The sequence below is a fragment of the Thermobia domestica genome, chromosome 12, assembly GCF_964235325.1.
Source record: "Thermobia domestica chromosome 12, izTheDome1.hap1.1, whole genome shotgun sequence".
NCBI classification, from domain to species: Eukaryota; Metazoa; Arthropoda; class Insecta; order Zygentoma; family Lepismatidae; genus Thermobia; species Thermobia domestica.
The window spans coordinates 150113430-150134631 of NC_137465.1; the positions used below are offsets into that span (position 1 = coordinate 150113430).

General features: G+C 35.4%; 1 protein-coding gene across 5 annotated transcripts in view; it reads left to right on the forward strand.

Annotated features, from left to right (window-relative positions):
* Vps13B (vacuolar protein sorting 13B) overlaps positions 1-21202 on the forward strand; it is a 218443-nt gene extending 197241 nt beyond the window's left edge. For all 5 annotated transcript variants that reach the window (XM_081734267.1, XM_081734265.1, XM_081734269.1 and 2 more), the window contains exons 44-50: positions 1892-3256; positions 4244-4420; positions 6501-6671; positions 8719-8912; positions 10990-11169; positions 14558-14692; positions 18088-21202. In XM_081734267.1, coding sequence (XP_081590393.1) covers positions 1892-3256; positions 4244-4420; positions 6501-6671; positions 8719-8912; positions 10990-11169; positions 14558-14692; positions 18088-18333 — 2468 coding nt within the window. In that variant the 3' untranslated portion in view covers positions 18334-21202. The remainder of the gene's footprint in view (positions 1-1891; positions 3257-4243; positions 4421-6500; positions 6672-8718; positions 8913-10989; positions 11170-14557; positions 14693-18087) is intronic.

A 21202-nucleotide genomic window follows, 5' to 3' on the forward strand; every position in this document is an offset into this window, starting at 1 on the left:
CCCTTGTATGGTAGGTTGCAAATAAGGCGAGTTTTGGGAATTGTATATCGTAAGTTATATATATATATATATAAAGTTGGATAGGGAAAGGCCTGCAGTAAAACGTGTATATATTATTTCCTACAACCAATAAAGACAACAGATAGCACATACATTAGGTTATTTTTCGACATAGTCTCCATATGGGTTGATGCACTTGTCGCATCGTGGGACGAGTTTGAAGATTTCCTCCTGGTAAGAATCCTGTCCTTGCGTGTTCAGCCATGTCACGAAGTGTTTCACTTCCTCATCTGAAGCGATGCGACGACCTCGTAGGTGCTTCTTCAAGTGCGGGAACAAGTGAAAGTCGCTTGGAGCAAGGTCCCGTCTGTAGAGAGGATGGTAGATGATGTCCCAACGAAACTGCATCAACAGCGTAGTGGTCTTCTGGGCTTTATGCGGGCGCGCGTTATCGTGAAGTCAGATGACACTCTCAGTGAGATTTTCGTATTAACTTTATGTTTTATATTAATTATGCCTATTTTACTTTGTGTTTATGAATTTTAATAATTACTTCTCCCTTGTCTCCTTTCGTATTACTCTTTATGAGAATATACAGATGTGTACGCCATAATGTGTGTCTTAATATTAACTTTTTACGGGCCGCGGTGGCTCAGTGGTAGAGCGTTCACCTCTGGTGCACGAGGTCCGTGTTCGATCCCAGTTCGCGCCAAGTGGACTTTGTGGTGGACAATACCATGTGCGTAGGTTTCCTCGGGGTTCTCCCATTTCCTCCAACTTTATTCATTCCACCATTGCCTTCATTTCTCATAATCACTGTCTCCTTTAGCTTAGCCGGGAACTTTGGGACGTAAAACTGAAAGATTTCATTTTCATTTTTTCACTTTTTCCAACAGTTCTGGATATTTAATGCGTCTTTATTACTAATTTCCCTAACTTAATGTTCTCCGTTACTTCCATGTTCTCCCTTACTGTCTCTTCGATGACTGATGCTTAGAAAGGCACGGGTGATATCTTTACCAAGTCTTCACATGTCCTTGAAAAAAATATCATAGCATTAACCTCTCATTACTGCTTACAGAGTAACAGCATCAGTCTTGAAACTTTACTGACAAACTGTGTATTTCTGAACCGAGTCTACTTGGATTACAATTATATTCTTACCATGAGTTTAATTTGTATCACAAATATAGATATGTGTCGATAGTTCAGTTTAGAATGTGTTACCACCTTAGTTGTTGTCATAAGATGATATATTGAACAGCGATATAATTTTTCCGTCAAGCTCATTGGGCTAGAGAAGGTATTTACATTACACTGATTATCGTGAATCGATTAATTGTTCATTACTTATACATATATTTAGGAAAAGATAAGAACAATGAAACCAAGAATAATGTAATAAATTGTAACATTGAGGAAATCAGAGCACAAACTAAATACAACTTTCTTACAAGGCTGTCTATAATGTTTATTATAAATTAATTAGAAATGTTACAGTTTCGGAAGTATATCACTTCCTTCTGGATGTTTGTGTGTTTAAGATGGACACAAGGCCTTTGAAATCAGAGCAGTGTTGAAGCTTACTAAAATATAAGCTTAAGTCTAAAAGTAGTATCAGGTACCTCAAACGTATATGTTTCTAGAACAGTAAAACTCGCTTTAATCGAATCATATGGCATCTTCATAGCTTCCCCTGTATTGGATGTGAACTGATACTAATGATTAAAAATTTAAGTAAATGTCTTGAATATTACTTATAAACGATGATTATAAAGGTGGAGTAATCTGATACTACTTTAAATTGTGTGAAGTATTACATATTTCGTTAAGGCATACTTTATTTTATTTAGCATTGTAATAAGTATCTCATTTTGCTGTTCTTTTGTAGGTAACAAATCGGCAGCTACTTCACAGAACTGGGAACTTGAATGGAGTCGAAGCATTGAAATTACAATGCAGTATGATCAGTTTCTTTGTCTACCAGGTCATGGTGATGTGAAGATTAGAACCGAACTTATAGGACACACTATTCATGTGTTAGTTGATACAGTGAGCTGTATTGAAATTTCCGCTAAAGAAATTCGAAGTCGATTGTATTTTGGAGGTCATAGCTCAGAGACTGTAGTTCCCCAGACGTTTTCTGATTCAGAAAGTGAGTCTTGTGTGGAGACAAAGGGTCATGTTAATAGAGGTGATTTATCAAAAGAACCTTCAGTGCTGTCTGCAAATGTAGCAGGTATTGAGAGGACTCATAAATCCGATCCTTCCCAAGACGTGAACTCCACAGCGCCTTTTCGAACTACTTCACCATCATTTGCAAGTTCGGAACCGATACCAGAATCCAGTTCGAAAAATATTGTTCTCAATTCCGAATATTTCAGGAGAAAAAGTAACTCATGTTTGCATATGATGCTTTTCGGAAAATCGTTATGTTTTACAGTAACTGATGATTTGCAGTCTTCTGCGGAAAGGACGGAGATCATACTTTTTTGTGTTGATGATTTGTGTGTTTCTTATGGCCCTAAACATGGTTCATCGACTAGCAAACATCGTAGTGATTGTCCAGAACAATTCAGAGAAATGCATATTTGTGTTGGAGATATTCAAGTTGACAACCAACTGTATCACCATGGAAGTTTTGATTTTCCAGTAGTATTGATAAGACAAAACCCTTATGTAAGTCAGTACGCATTATTGACAGGTTCAGAAGACCGTTTGATAGATTCTGTGAAGAAAGATGGTGTTTTCTCTATGACTATTGTATTTGAATCTTCCCTAGATGCCTCCGCAGTTAAATCCATTCACGTTGCTATCCAACCTGTACGTTTGTATATCGAGGATACATTTATAATGAAAATTAACAGCAGTATTCAAACTCTGACACCAACAAAATTGGTATTCTTTCCCGATTTTCGGGAGAGAAGACGATTGTTAACGAAATCTTTAAGTGGTCGAAGAAATATTAGTGAATATAACCACGAGTTGATTCCTACTTTTCCTGGTAGTATTAATATTCCAGAAGACATTTTCTGGATGTCTCACAGCATTGCAAGGCCATTACGTGTAGAGAAACTTATTATAAAACCTTTGTCAGTTATTGTTAGTATCCATACGTCTGTACGGCTGTACATTGCCTTGGATCATTCGCCGTTACTTTTCTCGGAGTTCACAAGACATCGACTCTTCACCACTAGCTACCGACTTGGCCATACATTAACGATGCATTATTTGTCAAACGCATTATTTCATGCAGGTAAGAATTGTTTAATTATCGTAACATATTGTAATCATAAGTACAAGGAAAAAAGGCTAAAGTTTTTTATGTATTAATCAATAGAGATATACAGTCAAATTACTAATTGTGTTGCTGGCTCGTAGGTTTCACGTTTATTCAAAACAAGTCGTTCTGACACTAAAACCTCACGAGATGTATTGCTTATTGGTTACATTAGAATAATTTTTTGACGACTCCCACTATATCCTTTTTGATTATAGATTACAAAAAATATTGATTCCTTTTCTACCACTGATATACGGTAGAAACTATATAAATATGTATTACATGTTTAGTAGCGGATTAGATCTGTAAATAGTTAATTTATTTCCGACAAAAGTCGGAACATTTACCCATAATTTGGAAATTATGTGCTAAGAAATACAATTTGTGATAAAAAAAAATGTGGTTGTTTCTTCCATTTATTATACTGTATATGAGCTGTACTGGTCATGTCCAAAATTTTTCTCGTTTATAATAAATAAGATAATTTGTAGTAATTTTCTGACGTTCAGAAAAGAGTTAGTTTGTTGAAGGTAACAACTTGGATGCTATAGTTAATTTGACAATAGCGAACATCTTGATAAAACATTAACTACATACAGAATAATATTTTACGTAAAAACTACAAAATTATTGAGATTTTCATATTATTCGTTGATTTATGGAATATTTTATGTGATACGGAAAGTTTGAGCTGAGGATAGTTTCCGTTAGAACCCTATTATAACCATCACATTCTCGGACAGAATTCGTTATTTACTCATAGTTTCTAATTCATAACTTCATTAAAAAAATATATATATTAGTATCATATGTGCAGAATCTTTTCTATTTTATTAGAATAATAGTCATATGCTTTGACAAAGAAATAACGAAGTAACAATCATTATCCTTTCATGTTTAATAAAATATGCCAGATTTTATCTATGTTAAAGTAATGAAATATTTGTATTTTTATTCTAGGGTGGGTGGTTGGATCATTGGAGCTTCTTGGAAGCCCTGGTGGATTTGCTCGCACACTCGGAACAGGGTTATGGGACTTTATATGTATGCCATATCAAGGAATTCTTCAGGGACCATGGGGCTTTCTAGTTGGTATTACTCACGGATCAGCATCGCTTATGAAACACATTACAGCAGGTATTATGGATTTTTTGATAAAGCTATTTTGTTGGTAGTACGTAGGTATAAAATTGATATAGTTTCGAATTCGATTTTTTAAATTTTCATACACATATGACTAACGCCATTATTGCTTGTGGAGTTACGAGTGTATGTACGCGATGAAACGAGTTCGCTATTTTGGTTACGTAGTTAAAGTGACTATCACTGTGGTTTCCATTACTGTCGAAAGTAACAATATAGAATGGTGTCAGTTGAAACTATAAATAGGGAAGTTGGACAATTGTTAAGGCTTTTTAATATTGAGATTATATCCTGTAGTTTAAATTTCAATCTTCTGTAAGGAAAAAAAATATTATTTTTCATTAGAAAACCATCTCTTAATCATAAATTTCGAGTTAAATTTGTGTACTCTCAGATTTCGTAAAATTTGGTATTGTTTTGTCTCTCAGGTGAATTTAAAATGACACCTTAAACTAAGGGTGGTTATCACCATTGTCTTGCATTTCTTTGTCCCATGTACGTGAAATTAATGAAAAGAAAAAAACTTAAACAAGTCAATATTTAAGCCGTTTCAATTTCCTCTTATAAAGAAAATTAGTACATTCTCGTTTTAGTCTGTAGTCTTGGAATAAATAAGTCGAAATATGTTTTATGTCAAATATCGCATGTAGATTTTTTTTCTTTTTGAGTACTTTATCACATTTATAAGTAGGTTGGTAGCACATGTGAACTTCCCACCCAACTTGTAGTTAATTTTATAACTTTGTGTGTATTCTGAAATCTGATATCGTGTAATGAAAATGAAATTGCCTCTTTAGTTTTGTGTTTCGCGATCATGCGCTGTAAAAGAACTGGATGATAAATCAAACGACTAATAGCAAAACAGTTAGTGGAATGAGGATTTGGGGAGGAATCAGACAAACCCCATTAGTATGTTTACTATAAGCTCACATCGTCAACAATTTGACCAAGGGTCGTATCTCAAACTCTCACTTTTTCAGACATAAAGAAAAGAAACATAATTCCACAGAGGAGGAAAAAGTTAAATATGCAATAATTGATCATATGTTCCACATAATTATTACTTGGAATAGCTGACGAGTTATTACATATTCAACTGCTTTCCTGTCTACGTAATTGTTATTTCTTTCTTTATTTATGTCTGAAAAAGTGAGATTTTGAGATACTACCCTTCGTCAAATTGTTGACGACATGATCTGGAGTCGAACCAGAGACGGGCGCTTTACCACTGAGCCAGCGTGTCACTAAATTAAGTATCGTGTAGATGTTAATTATCGTCTGTAGATGTTAATTATTGTCTGAAGTTTTCCTGAATATTTTCGCAGTTGCTGAAACTTCTAACGAAAAATAATGAAATGAATTGTTGTAATCTAACGTCTCACGATTATGCCCTTTAGACTAAAGGAAACGGATTTCTAACGAAGTTTGTTCTTAATTTTTCTTTAGTAAACTCTTGTTTAAAAGTTCTTTTCAGTTTAGAACATCAGGAATGACCGCCCATTTACTGTCTTGGCGTCACTTTGTATCAAGTGCCAATGAAGTAACATTCGCCAAACTTTCATTTTCGAACATAAGTTCAATGGAAGAAAGAAAAGTTATTTTTTTATTATCATTATTTAATTATTATGTTATACTTGTAGTATCCCTTTTCGTTCCGAACTTTTAAAAAGTAATAGTTAATAGTAATAGTTGCTGACCAATAATTCTCCCTTGCAGTGTTAGTATAGATGTTACAGTAATCTGTTCTCGAAGTTTCCAATATTTTCCACGGAATTCTACAAAGATTAAAACCAATTTTGTTTTTTTATTACAAAAAAAATATATATCCATTAAGTGTAACATTTGAGTTCTTTTGATAATTTCCTGTACACATAAGAGACCAAGGTATAAGGTGAAAGGAAGTCCTACGTAGATAAGTAAGTAAAGGTTCTAACAGTGTTTATTACAAAGCGGAATTTGTATTTTATATTTAAAATACTTATTATATGTGAAATTCAGTGAGAGTAAAAAATAATCAATGAAACTCTACTCTTAACATTTTTTTTTCTAAATAACTTAATTCTTTGTGTGACAGGAACCCTTAGTTCATTGACGAAGATGGCGTCTAGTGTGGCCCGCAATTTAGATCGTTTATCTTTGGACAAGGAACACGTACAAAGAACAGAGGAAGCTCGTCGGCAGCGGCCACAGGGAGTTACACAGGGATTAATGCAAGGATTAACAGGATTAGGAATAAGTTTACTAGGTAAGTATTAAATACGTGCATTTTGTCAGAGCGTTTATGGAGTATCAAAAGTGCAATATTGAACGTGAGCAGCACTCTTCCTCTTCATTTAAGGTTGGTTTAAAGGGACTAGTTTTGCCGATAGGTGTCACTACAGTCTTCGTATCTCCCTCATGTATTTTTTTGTCTTTCACCAAAATTCGCGATTTCTCTTACAAATTTCAAGCTATCGACTTCAAATGTTTAGAGAAGAAACTTCATAACCTATCGAAGGCAACAATCCGTGCCGATTTTTTATTTAGTATTTTCTTCATTGTTGAAATAGCTTAATTGTTAAAACTGAATATCCAAATCTTCAACAATATACTGTTTCAACAATGAAGAAAATTCTAAATAAAAAATCGGCACGGATTGTTGCCTTCGATAGGTTATAAAATTCCTTCTCTAAAAATTTCAAGTCTGTAGCTTGAAATTTGTAACAGAAATCGTGAATTTTCGTGAAAGGTAAACAATACATGAGAGAGATACGAAGACTGTAGTGACATCTATCGGCGAAACTTGTTCCTTTAAACCAACCTTAATGTTACTTCTATATTTTAATAAGATTACATATTACCATATGGAAATAATTTTCAAATATCATTGAAATTTATCGTGAGTCCATTTAAAAATTTAGTACCTCGTGTATCAGCAAATTCTTTTATTGACGTACTACTGTAGCAGTCTGTTTGTTTTGTGAATGTTAATTATTCATTGGATTTCTAATCACAGTACAATCTCCTAGAACTGTCTCAAGAGGAATTTCTATAAACTATAGGGTTTTGGATGATTTCTCTATTAAAACGATCATTCATTTATTTTGAAGTAGGTGTGTTTTTACATATTATCACTAAGTACAAAATTGAGTTGGGTTGTTTCCTTACTTATATTTTATACTTTTGATGCACGTCATGTATCACGAATTTTTGTGACACAAATGATTTCACTTTAGATACTTGAGTTTATTTCATTCCATTATAGTTTATCCAGCTCATTTGATTAGGTATATAAAGAGATTGATGTATATTGCATCTACCAGTTTGAGTTAGTAACCCTACCAGAATGCACATGCGTGTGCACATTATTTTTACATCCGTGGCATGGGAGTCAAGCAATTAATACTTATGAAGTATTGGCTGGTGCAGGTGCAGATTGTGGTAGTAGAAACATTTGATAAAGCACAGCGGGCATTACGTGTGATCAATGAAGATCGCTGTGCACCTGCTCATGAAAGAAGTAGCATTTTGGGGTGGGTTAGACAGTGGGCAACCGTGGTAGTATTTTGAGCGCCAATCGCAAAGTTAAACAAGGAATTGGTCATTAATGAGCTGTACCCCAGGTGAAGTTATGATGCGTCAAGGAAACCTTTCCCGTAGGAGGACATCTAGAGGATATTATTTTCAAAGTTCAATGATGTCTGTGTTGCTCTATACACTTTATTAAATGCATAAGTGTATACTTGCATCGCATAACCATTTAAGGTAACTACAAGCACTTACTGTCTACTTCTTGTCATTTGAAATTGGTAGATACAATACATTATACACAAGTGTTAGAAGATAGTTCTATCTGCTACAAGAAGTTGAATGTAAGATGCAATTTCCATTTCAAAGTATGATTAGTCTTCGGTGAAAAAAAAAGGTTTTAATGAATTTCTGATATAAAGGAAGTGAAGTGAAAACCTAAAATATATTTTCCCTGTATAGGGAAACGAATAGGTGTAGTAGAATAGTTTCTGTATTATCTTAAATACTTTAGATAAAAGTTTATCAGTTTATAATCGTATACAGTAGATTCGTGTATCTTTCAGTATTGGTCCATGCTCAAACCTCTCATCATTGTTTATTGTATTTTTCGATTGTTTATGTCTTTTTCATCTTGATTTTCAAAGGCGAAATCAATACTGAATCCAAGATACGTCTCCAGTAACAATTCTGGAGCCATCATTTATTGCTTCAAATGCAGTGGATATTCTCTGTAGTTGTTCTGTATTAATGTTGCTGATTATAAAATAATTCTCCTACTCTAGGGGCTGTAGGTGGAATTGCCCATCATCCAATTCAGTCCATGATGAATGAAGGAGCTTCGCCCCGAGGACTTGTTACAAGTGTTGGTCGTGGTATAGTAGGAGTTTTCACAAAGCCTTTAAGTGGTGCAGCCGAACTGGTAGCTCTAACGGGTCAAGGACTTCTTCATGGTGCTGGATGGAGCAACATGCCTCAGGTAACAATTCTGGTATAAACAGTCACTAATAATTGTACATCCAAACCCGAATGTTGATTTCTTTTGACGGAATTTTAATAATAGTCATCTTACAATCATCGTAAAATTACAGTATTTTTGAATTTTTCTATAATGCGTAGAAAATTGAATTGAATTGTAAGGTGACCGAATGATGTTTTCATATATTTTTTCAGGTAAGAACTTCACTAGAATTCGGGGGCCACGGTGGCTCAGTGGTAGAGCGTTCACCTCTGGTGCTTGGGGTCCCGGGTTCGATCCCAGCCCCCGCCAAGTGAACTTTGTGGTGGACAAACACCGTGTGCGTGGGTTTTTCGGGGTTCTCCCGTTTCCTCCCACTTTCTTCATTTCACCATTTAATTCATTACTCATAATCACCGTCTCCTTTAGCCTAACCGGCATAAGCGTGGGACGTAAAACTCAAAAATTTCATTTCATTTCATTTCAAAAATTAATCATTCTCATAACTGTTTGATATAATACTCTAATATATCAACTATTTAAAATTAAGTTATATTAGTATAATGGAAAATTCTACAATATTGTTAGCGTTTAACGGGAAAAATAACCGAAGACAAGGCACATACCAATCGATAGAGCTCATTGAGCTGAACAAAATGATATGATCCTCATGCGTAGTTTTCGAGAAAAAACTTACTTCTTGGTACCCTGAAACAGTATTTTAATGAGATATGACTCAAACTTCTAATGCATAGTTTTACGAGGAAATAAAGAAAATTAATTTTATTGCATTAAAAACCATGTGTCAAATTGCCAGTGTAATGCAGTTGGAGTCTTTATTCCACGAAAATAGATTATTTACTTATGTACTGTATATTTAAAAAAAAAAAGCTAAGTAGCAGATTGTGTATTTTGTGTAATGCAGTTCGAGTCGTTATTCCACGAAGATAGATTATTTACTTATGTACTGTATATTTAAAAAAAAAGCTAAGTAGCAGTGTCTTTTGTTTGATTTCTGCTACAGTGACGCATATATTTCTAACAATGATGCACATCTATTCGTCAAATTTATGATTAGGGGCATTAGGAATATGTTATAATGAAAACCGTATTCATATAGTAGACCGCCACCCACTCAGAAACAAAGCGGAATGCATCGGAAACAGGACATAGGAGATAGAAAAATAGCGATTTTGTTCTTAGTTGTGGTTGTTATAATATTATATTAAAGTGTAAATATTGTTAGGCTAAATATGTTACGTGTGAAACATTTAATGGAAACGAGGGGAAAAACACGGTAAACAATTTATGTACTCATATATGCTCATGAAAGAAGGAAACAACCTTTTTCTTTTACACAGAGTGAAAAAGTGACTGACTGGACCGGGATTCAATCTGAGACCTCCGACATACCGTGCCAATGCGTTAACCACTACACCACCCAGTCCACATCCCAGAATTACCACTTACTCTCTCACTCTCGGGGTGGTACTCTCATCTTTCTTTCTTTCTAGAAATCGGAATATAAGCGAGATTCAGTGGTGCAAAGGATGTCCCACGAAATGAGGATGGGCTTCGTGAATTTCTTGTGCAACATTTTTCTTTTTCTGTTTCTGTTTTTATTTTGAAGTTTAGTTCAGTGTCTCATGATTATGCACCGGGGCTAAGGGAGATATTGGTAATGAACTGGGTGATAGTGGTGGCATGACGTAAGTGGGAAGAAACGGAAGAACCTCGAGCTCATGCCCACAGCGTTTTTCCACCACAAAGTGCACTTGGCGAGAGCTGGGATCGATCTAGGAATCCACACCAGAGGGAAACCACGGCGGCCCCACAAGAAAAATTCCATAGTTTCATTTGTACAATAGAACATAAATGCTTAAGTGGTATTTTAAGTAGGAATATGGGTTTAAATGTACGTACAAAATTTAATAAAACCCAATATTGCCGAATAAAACCCAATTTTACCCAATAAATCTCTTACGCTTTATTTTTAACGCTGGCTTTCACAACCCTGCTTCTAATATTTAGCTAATACTTAGGAAATTGGGAAGGTATCCTATGAATTTATCTTATTAAGTCATATTTTATTTTTCAGTCGAGACAGCAGCCCGTAGTTGAGTACTGCTTCAATGGTGCAAATTCCAAAGCGAAGTATATGTGGAAGTTTCTGCAGGGAAGTTCATCTTCAGGAAGCAATTTGCTGTGTGTTATGGAAGCTACTTGTACTAACCCGTCTGGATGCTACCAAGGAGTGGCATTGATTCTTACGGCAGAGGTAATAATTAATAATTTCATTTTAAAATAATTGGTACATGTAAGGATTTTCGTTGATAAACTTGACATCTTCCTGTATTGTACAACAATGATCCCCTGTACTTTCTTTATCCAGTATTCAGTTTTTTTTTTCGTCCTTTCTTTCTTTATATTAGTCTTAAACTAATGGTGCCGTGCAAGTAGGAGCGAGTAAAGCTTCATTTTTCTTTCTTTCTTAAAGTTGAAGGGATTCACCCTTTCCCTAACCCTTTACAGATTTCAGGGGGCGCGGTGGCTCAGTGGTAGAGCCTTCACCTCTGGTGCTTGGGGTCCCGGGTTCGATCCCTGCCCCCGCCAAGTGAACTTTGTGGTGGACAAACACCGTGCTCGTGGGTTTTCTCGGGGTTCTCCCGTTTCCTCCCACTTTCTTCATTCCACCATTTCACTCATCTCTCATCATCACCGTCTCCTTTAGCCTAACCGGCATAACCGTGGGACGTAAAGATTTCATTTCCTTTACAGATTTCAACCCAGGTAATAGATTCCACTGGGAAATGTCAAAGGAAGTAGTATATAGTATATCTCATTAAAATAGAGTAATTTGTATAAAAAATTATTGTTAAACTTTCTTTAACGCTAGCAAATATTCTTGTTATCTCTACTTTCAACCTCAAATAATAGAATAGTTCTTAAGTTATTGTGGAACATATATATACATATATATATATATATAATAATCAATGGGATTGTAAATTTACATCCTAAGTTGTGACCAGTTTCACTACGATGCAGTGACTATTTGCAAAGCCTGAAAGAAGGTGCCCGCCAAGTTTCATTAAATTTGGATAATAGCTTCTCGAAATAGATATATATATATATATATATATATATATATAGGTCCAAATCTAAAATTGAAAAAAGAAATCCTCATTAGTCCAGGACCTGCCAAAAGGCAGAATACTTAATAATAATAATAATAATACTTGTTCAAATGGTAGAAATTTGCTGCTTTTTTTTTTTTTTCTGGAGAAATTTAATCCATACATCCCTGCATCTGTTCAGTGTGATATTTAGTTTCGCAATCAGTGGACAAAATTTAGTATCTTCTGGATGTCTATAATCTTCAAATCCAGTAATTCTTTCAGCAACCAGTGGATAAACAAGTTTTGGTACCAGAAACTGAAAGCAAACAAGTACAGTTCTTTTCATTGTTGGTCTTCAAATTATTAATGAAAATGCCTATAATTTATTTTAGTTCCTTTGTCAGCATTGAATGATGGATGTACTTACGTAAAACATGACATCTGTTTATGATATGTGTTTTGACAGACCTAACGTATGTGTCATTTCCGTTTTCTCATATATTTTTGGTCCTAATCATCTTGTCCCACGTTTTCACTGTTGGCATATCACGTGTGTCCAAGCATTTACTACATATATATATATTAGGATGCACGGCGGGTCAGTGGTAGAGTGCTTATCTCTAGCGCATAGGGTCCCTGGTTCGATCTCCGACCAAATAAGTTTGTTGTGGATAATATCATGTTTGTGGGTTTCTTCCAGGCACTCCCCTTTCCATCCACATTCTCATTCCGCCAATTCTTCTATGATCATTTACTTGCCTTAACCTAGAGGGCATAATCGTGGGACGTTAAACTCAAAGATTTCATTTCATTTCATTTATTACATACATAGCAAATACAAATAAAATATAATAAAGAACTTACATAAATTACACTCTCAAAGAGAAAGAATTATATTTGAATCCCTCTACGAACTTGTTACTCAATAAAAACAATTTGAATTATGAAAAGGCATATATATAAGGGTAGTTTGTCAAACAAAGATTTAGTAATAGTAACTTCCAACGGTTTATACTATTTGGAAGATTATGGTACAACTGTTCCAGTTTTGCACTCGAAAAAGTCCGCCGGAAGGGGAACCAAATTAGTAAATAGAAGTGAAAATGTGTGAGGTAAATATCCTAAGCTCTTCATACAAATACCGGTACTTATCAATTTAATGGAAACACCTCGAGTTAAAAATACGTCAGATGTCTCTCAGTTGGCAACGGTCAGGCGGTTCGCAGTGCTGAGGTGTTGGTGGTGGTGTGCTAGTGCAAACTAAGCAGGCGGTGGTAGAGTAAAATGAGCGATTTCTCTGATTTTCAAAGAGGACAAATTGCTGGCGCTCGGTTATGTGGTGCGAGCGTGATGAAAGCGACAGCAGGTTGTGTCGCGAGGAAAGGAGTCTAAGGTGATGACAACCTACAAAACTCACTTCAAAACCACATCGGTAAAGAGAAACCGTTGTCGGCAGAAAACCTTTACTGGCAGATCCTGTCGAACATTAAGTCGAATTCTCGCTCATAACCATCTGTGGTCCAAGTGACAGAGGAATCCAAGAAGCACCTTACATAAGCTGTTTCAACAGTCACAGTCCATCACGAGTTGCACGGGCCCATATGGGGTCGGGTTGCACTGGCGAAACCGCTGATGACGCTTTAGCACGTCAACAGTTGTGCTGCAAACATGCAATATAATGACTGGAAACGTGTGGTATGGTCGGACGAGTCATCGTTCACCTTATTTCAAACCATGAGCTGTGTTTATGTGTGGTGAACGCCCAAGAAGTATATGATCTGCAGTGTCTCCGCCCAACTGTGAAACATGGCGGCGGTGTTATCCTGAGTTTCAGTGGGTCCTGTGCTGGTACTTACGGGTCACCTCACTACCCGCAATTATGTCGCCATTGTAGAAAACCATGTACGTCTTGTGGTTTAGATGTTGTTTCTGATTAGTGTGTCTATATTTCAGAATGATAATGCAATCACTCATAGAGTTGGAGCTCTTGTGGCTTGGTTTATACCTCCTTCCCCGTTCCTCCTCAATGCCTGGACAGTTAACATCTGTGGTCTGTTTTGGAGACACGAATCCGATTTTCACTTTTATTCTCTCTTGCAGAATTGAGTAATCTACTGCTCGCGCTACTATTCCACTTGCTACCATTCACGACTTCTTTGACTCCATTAAACGTCACTTCAGAGCTATTCTGAAAGCAAAAGATTGCCCAATACCATATTTAATCACGTAATATATATTTTTTCCAGATGTTTTCATTAATTAATTGATTAATTGGGTACTATTTAATGGAAACGTCAGCAACGAGGCTGTTTGTCCCCGTCACATATTTTCATTAAATTGATAAATATTTATCTATGAATGTAGTGTAAGTTTAGTTTTTGTAGTTCATTAAGTTTAACAACCATTAATTCTATTCTTCTCCACTAGTTACTTTCTTTACGAACCTCCATTCCTTACCTTAGCACTTAGGTTGAAAACTAAGATTCCCAAATATATAAATAATGAAGAAAAATATTAGATTCGAATCTTGTACTTTTTTTTTTCCAGGCTTTAATTATAATAAGTTTGGATGACGATAAACAGCAACATGTTCTATCATTGTCAGAACTCGAGGAAATTGATCATACATCAAGCCCGACACTGCTTCGTCTTAGTTATCAACAGCAGAATAATAATGGAGAGGTAAGTGGAAACACTAATTTCCTTTAACATGTAAAACATTTTATAAGCAATACACATGTTAAGTCATCGTCAAAAAAGACGATGACTTAAAATTTATTCATTACATTTCTCTAATATTTACCGTTGTCAGATCTGTCATCGGGAGTGAAAAAGCTATTTTAAAGTGAAAACCGATTTTCTCGGTGAGAGCTCATGTGACTAGGTGCATTAATGTGTAGATGCACGGCTCATATGAACTTAGTTCTCAAAAGGAAGATGAACTTCAAATCAATTAATCAAGCAAGGTAATTGTAAATATGAATGTGAAAACGGAATCGAACTTTGTACGTATGATTGTCAAAATAATTAAAACACCTGTGGTTTGCAAAACGTAACATATGTAAGATCGTAACTCTTGAGGATGCGTGTGCAGCGTTTGGCCGTTGTAATGGTGTGTAGTATGTTAGACGGGCTAGAACCTAGACGTGTATTGAAGCGGGCAGACGGTGATGGGAGATCCCTCTGACTTTCAAAGATGCCAAATTAAGATTCACGATAAATTGACGCAAGTGTATCTAAGGTATACAATGTGTTAAATGTGACGCGAGGAACAGTGTCCGAGGTCACAATGACCTACAAATGGCAGGAGTAATAGTGGACGCAAGAGAATCCTTGATGACAGAAATCACCAAGCATTTAAGATTGTCACCAACAGCCGTAGAGCAAATATCATCCATCCAAGGTTACATTATTTTTACCCGAGTGTACAGTGCATTTTAATTAGCATTTATTCGTTCGTAACATTGCTTATTTTGGGTGAGAAATGCACAAGCTAAAACATCCTGAAATCATTATTTTTTTTCTTTTCGCAACGAACAGCGCACTTTTTATTCAAGAGACCAGCCAGGCGCTTCTCCAGACGTTTGTCGCCAGCGAACTGTTCATAAGACACGAAAGGTGTATGAAAATAATAATATTTTGTGAATCTTAAACCGTAAGTGATCAGAAAGCCAAACGAACGATAACACATCCAGAATTGCCAAATTATTATTATTATTATTATTATTATTATTATTATTATTATTATTATTATTTTTATTATTTTTTTTAACTGTTTCCTGTGTATCGTTAATTTAAACATTTATTAACTCGTGGAATTTTCCATTGTAATCAGTTGGAAATAGGAGATTATGAACCGTGAGAAATTCTTGTTGGATTTTTTCTCAATGAGGTAAAAGTGCGTAGTGAGTTCAGTGTTACTCGAACTAAGCATATCCGCCTAAGGGCAGTTATCATACATTCATATATGGATTTTCATACGTCTACTAGTATCTATGTAAGGAGGGCGCTACCAACATCAGGATTTTCCAGCTTCACTGATAACGCCCAAATTCAACGCTGAGAGACTTTGTATTTCTCAGGGAGAGTTGAGTTCTGTTGATTTTGGGTTCAACGTCTCTTTCTGCAGCGAGGCTATATGAAACAGGACCTACTGATTAACATGGAATCCGAACCACATGAGCTCCCGCCGGGAATCAAATTCTCAGGGAGAGTGTATACTTACACTTCGTTAATACAATCACCTTGTTAGGTCCTTTTTTCATGTGGGGCTATTGAATATAGCGCACTGGTGTTCAACGTTTTATATTTTATACAGATAATACAGTGAAAACGAGCTAAAACGGCAGTTAATGGTTTTCCATTGCGAGAGGAAGTGGAATCGTTTCCTGCATTATTCACCGGCTGTGAGATTGTTGTCGAGCTGTTAAAACAGTTGTAGTAGTCCGGCTGCTGACCTTCAGGCCGTTTGGAGGGCTAGTAGAATCGTCAGGGCAAGAAATGGACATCGTCACAGTCTTAGAAATCACCGATCCCCCTATGCCCAAGTTATACCCCCTCCCACTTGTGAAGTACAGAGAATAGGCATAATAGTAATGGTAAAAATTTAAGTGTTTTAATCATCCATAATCTTAATATCGCGCTTGATACGTGCAAGTATTCATGTCATATTTTCATATATAGTTTTCTGGATATATACGAGAAATATTCAATATCCAGGTAACGTATTCGAATTTCTTTTGTTGACATTTCATACACCTTCTACGTCGTTGCATGTACCACATTCACCTGTTTCGAGAAAAAAAAAGAATCTTAGCCTCTCCATATTTGAGATTCACATTGGCAGTCTTTTCCTCTATATATTACAAATATTGAAAATGTCCAATATTCCGATCATTCGGGGTATTCTTTTTATTTATTTATTTATTTATTTTAACATACTAGGCTTCTGAACAGAGATTACTTTGACCGAGATATGTAATAATTACTACTTTGCTAGGCCAGATCGCAATTTTAAGGTTACCGAAGTAACTGAGTTCACGTATTCGGCGTCCCCCCCCCCCCCTTTTCCAAAGACTGGAAAGTAGTAAACGATTACACAAATATGGAACTCATTCATCACCTAGATCAGTCTATTGCGACGATCGTAGTCTGACGCAAGTTGCATAACTTCAAAACGTCCGCGTTCGGTTTGCAGTTTTGATCAACTTAAACTCAAAACAAAGAAAATGGTGCTGAGAATATACAAAGCGAACCGCGGATAATTGAAACACATGGTTCCATTAGTCGTTTTCCACTTTCTTTTTAACAACATTTATGCATGGTGGACGCTAAAAAGGCTGTCTCATCCGTATCGTAACACTTGGTGGTGGGTCCTATGATTACGCTCACAAGATGCATTACTGCCAGTACATGTGACGAAAATATTCGTACGTAGCCTCCTAAAATATCTACATATTTTAGGTGGCTACGTGCGAATATTTTCGTCCCATGTACAATTTTTCAAGATGACAATCCGCCAAGTAATACTGCTGGAGCCGTTGAGGCGTGGGAAGAGTCGCTTATGTGATCTTCGTATGTGTGTAGGCTTTCCGTATCCTAGATTTTAAAATTACATTTTTTTGCTATGTTTGAGAGGTAGAAGGTGGCTTCTCGCTAAACAATAATGATACCACGATACCATTGGCAGTTGTATGAGCACTGCTTTCTGCTTCGCCGTATACCGGTGGACAGCCTATAACTTTCACATTCAGATACAACGTCTTCCTGGGATCCACTTGAGTGGATCTTCAAACTTTCTTCGTAAAGTATGTTGCATACATAATAGTTAATGTGAAAATGGAGAACACAAAACACACCTGTATTCGTTAGCTATAAGTTTCTCTCAAATCGACAGTAGCAGCGAAATTTGTTACTACAATAAACACGTGACGTCACAGAACACTTAGTTGAAAATGGCGTGTATGAAAATATGTTAATTTCCATTATTGATATCTATACATGATTTTGTTGTTGGATTATTCCATAACGTTTTGTTTATAATCTTTTATTTATTCATTTTCGAATTCTTTTGTCAGCAGGTGGATGACTTGTCACATTCCCGAGTGGTAGATTTTGTGCGATTAAGTGGAGTAAATTTCGTTGAAGGCGAAGATCATTCAGAGGCTTCATCGCAGTCAGGTAACTTACCGGAGACTACAAGGCAGGATAGCCAAGAAATGGTTCTTAGCTTCTATGTCAGCCCAGCAACTCGAAACTACTTTCTTTCAGTATTTTCTCTGGCAAAACGTCAGAAACATGGAAAAGGATTTTTGGTACTGTAAAAATATTTAAATCTAGTAATTAATATTGGAAATATATACTTCGGACCTTACCTTTAATATAATATTATATATTTTTGTGGGATTTCTGTTCTTGAAAAGAAGAAATTCTTTCATAACGCTATCAATATATGTATGCACTGCCATCTGTCGGAAATTTATGTATATTTGGTTGTGAGGGTAAAATGAACGTGCATGTAAAAGTAGCAGTTCAGAAAAAAAATGTTAAGATGTATTTCTTCTTGCGTTGGTATAGTTTAACTTAAAGGTTACCATAGAGTTTTAAATCTACGCTAATTGGCGTTTCAGTAGAACATAAAAAGAAATCGATAAACGTTAATTTCTTGTAATAATAGCGCAGCTTTCAATTTGCGCATTTCTCATCTAGAATGTAATACTATACTTTATTTAACTAACGTTACTCCATAAACATTTCACATAATTTTATTACTTTTTATTACTTACAAAGTTTACATTCAGACGGACCCATCAAATAAAACATTGAGCTGATTTTTTACGCAGAACTTTTTAGTAATCATTTTCTTTGTGAATTGCATTTTGTTTGATTTACAACAGTTCTTGCATGTAACCATGGAAGAATGTATCATCGGAGTATGGACAGTTTCGCACAAGGTACAGATGACGAAATATTACATCATTGTCAATGTGGACCATATAAAACAATTGTATTGGAGCTCAATGTTGTTATTCATTCGAATGACGTATCATATTGTTAGTGTATGTAACTTTCCTGTTATTTTTCTGTCACGTTTATGAAATGTGTTATTCATGAAAAAATGTGAAGGAATTGGAACCTATGTAATGTTACTGTTAAAAGAGCATTCCAGTGATTGTAGTTATTCATCCCAGTGTTATGAGTAACAGTAATAGCAGAATCCATTAATTTTGTGTTATTTTCAAGAATGGGATATTTAACGGAACAGTATTAGGTATCAGGTTTTCATATACCAAATTGAATTGACAATAAGTATTGTCTATGCTTGTTCTGTGCACACAAGATGAAGTTTTATATATATACGTATATTCGATTGCAGAATATTGCTGTTGTCTAAAGTGAGGTTGTAGTAGACTTTCGGGACTTGAAGTCAACGAGCAAGAAGAGAAGGTGTCTTTCTCTTGCAGCTTCGCAGAAAAATCAGTTGTTCTTATGTGCACTTTGTTTGTTGTTTTTGATACGAAATTATGAATTTTAATAAACTCTGTGGGCTACCAGTCGTTTTAATGCTTCGTGTCCTGCGTCGTCAGATTACATTATATGCGTCGCAGAATATCCTCAGGATGGCTGTTTGGTGACACATGTTCTTACAATTTTATGTCATGATAAGCTGTCTCTCTCCGGCTGTGTATTAGCTAAACTCGAACTTTTCTCTATATACATCATGAGGACTAACAGCTACTCCTAATTGTAGATTCCCTACTATACAGTCAAGCGTTAAATTCATTAACAACTCATATCTTTTCTCTTGTATTCGGAGCGGATTAATCAATTGATTATGGATTTTGTTAAATTACTGAGAATATTCGCTTGTACATTAAATAGACAATATTCCATTAATTTCCCGTAAACACGCTACTTATTAAAACTTCATTTTAGTCAATCAATACCTTAAAATTCCTGAACAAAGGCTTTTTTCCATTGAAAGGAAATAGAAAATACACTTACTCTGTCTCTAAACGCAGGCCCGTTGAATTAAATTGCCATTCAAAAGTTTTCCCCACGTATTTCTTGCAGTTATTAATTATTATTTTCATATACTTTTACATGGTAGTGAACGCGGTTTTCCCCTCCTCTTGTTCATTTTGTTCAACTGTATTATTTCCTCACACTTATTTTAATTTTGTTCAAATTCTTTTAACAACTGCTTTCGTTTGCTCCCTATTCCTAATCCCTAACTCACTCTCTGTAGGTAGCGACCCAAATGACATTTTCATAATTCTCTGTTAAGTCTTTGGAAATTCATTCTTTGACTGTTGCTATTCATGTTTATAATGTATGTATCGGATACTTTACAGTTTATTTTAATACATTTTATATGTACAATTGTCAAGAGAAAAATGTAAATTATGGTATTGTATGTCTAAATATTTTCTGCTGATTTCTCTTCTTTCGAAATAAAGGAAAGTGTGGCTCGTCAAGGAACGAGCTGGCGTAATTATTAATACATCGACAGAGTAAGCCAGAGACTAGGTTGTATTCTCGGTCCAGTCACATTCTTTGAATTTAATCGGATTCGCACCTATAGAGGATATAGTGTGAGTTTTTAATATCAGCTGTCATTTGTTTCCTTCGTTTATCATGTAATATTTAAGTAGTGTTTAGAATATAAACACTAAATGCACAAAACAGAAACATAACTGCTTTCAAGCCTCGAGTAACTTGTCGACGGAGTGTAGAAAGGAGAGAGAGAGAAGGAAGAAATTATGGAAAGAGAAAGATAAAAGGAATGCTGGAAAGAGAAAGTGCTCGGACGTGTATAACTGTTAGTTGGTACAATACCAACTAGAAAAATTTGTATTAAAACATTTGTATTTAAACCAGTAAGTGTAATTTCCAAGGCTCGGTAGTCCACAATTTAATCAGATACTTTGATGTTGATTTTATACTTTTGTTAAGAAAATCATTTAGTAATATTTTTATAAGTTCCTTGTTCACTCCTCCATGCTGTGAAGAGGAGCTAATGATAATTATGGCACGAGAACGAATCACAGAAGGTGACATAGCACTGCACTATAATACTGTATAGTTAAAGTATCACTGTATATGTGTACAAAGGAAAAAATATAATATATATATGGAGTGTAATATATATATAGAGAGAGATTATATATTTGAAATAAAAGTTAAATCCAA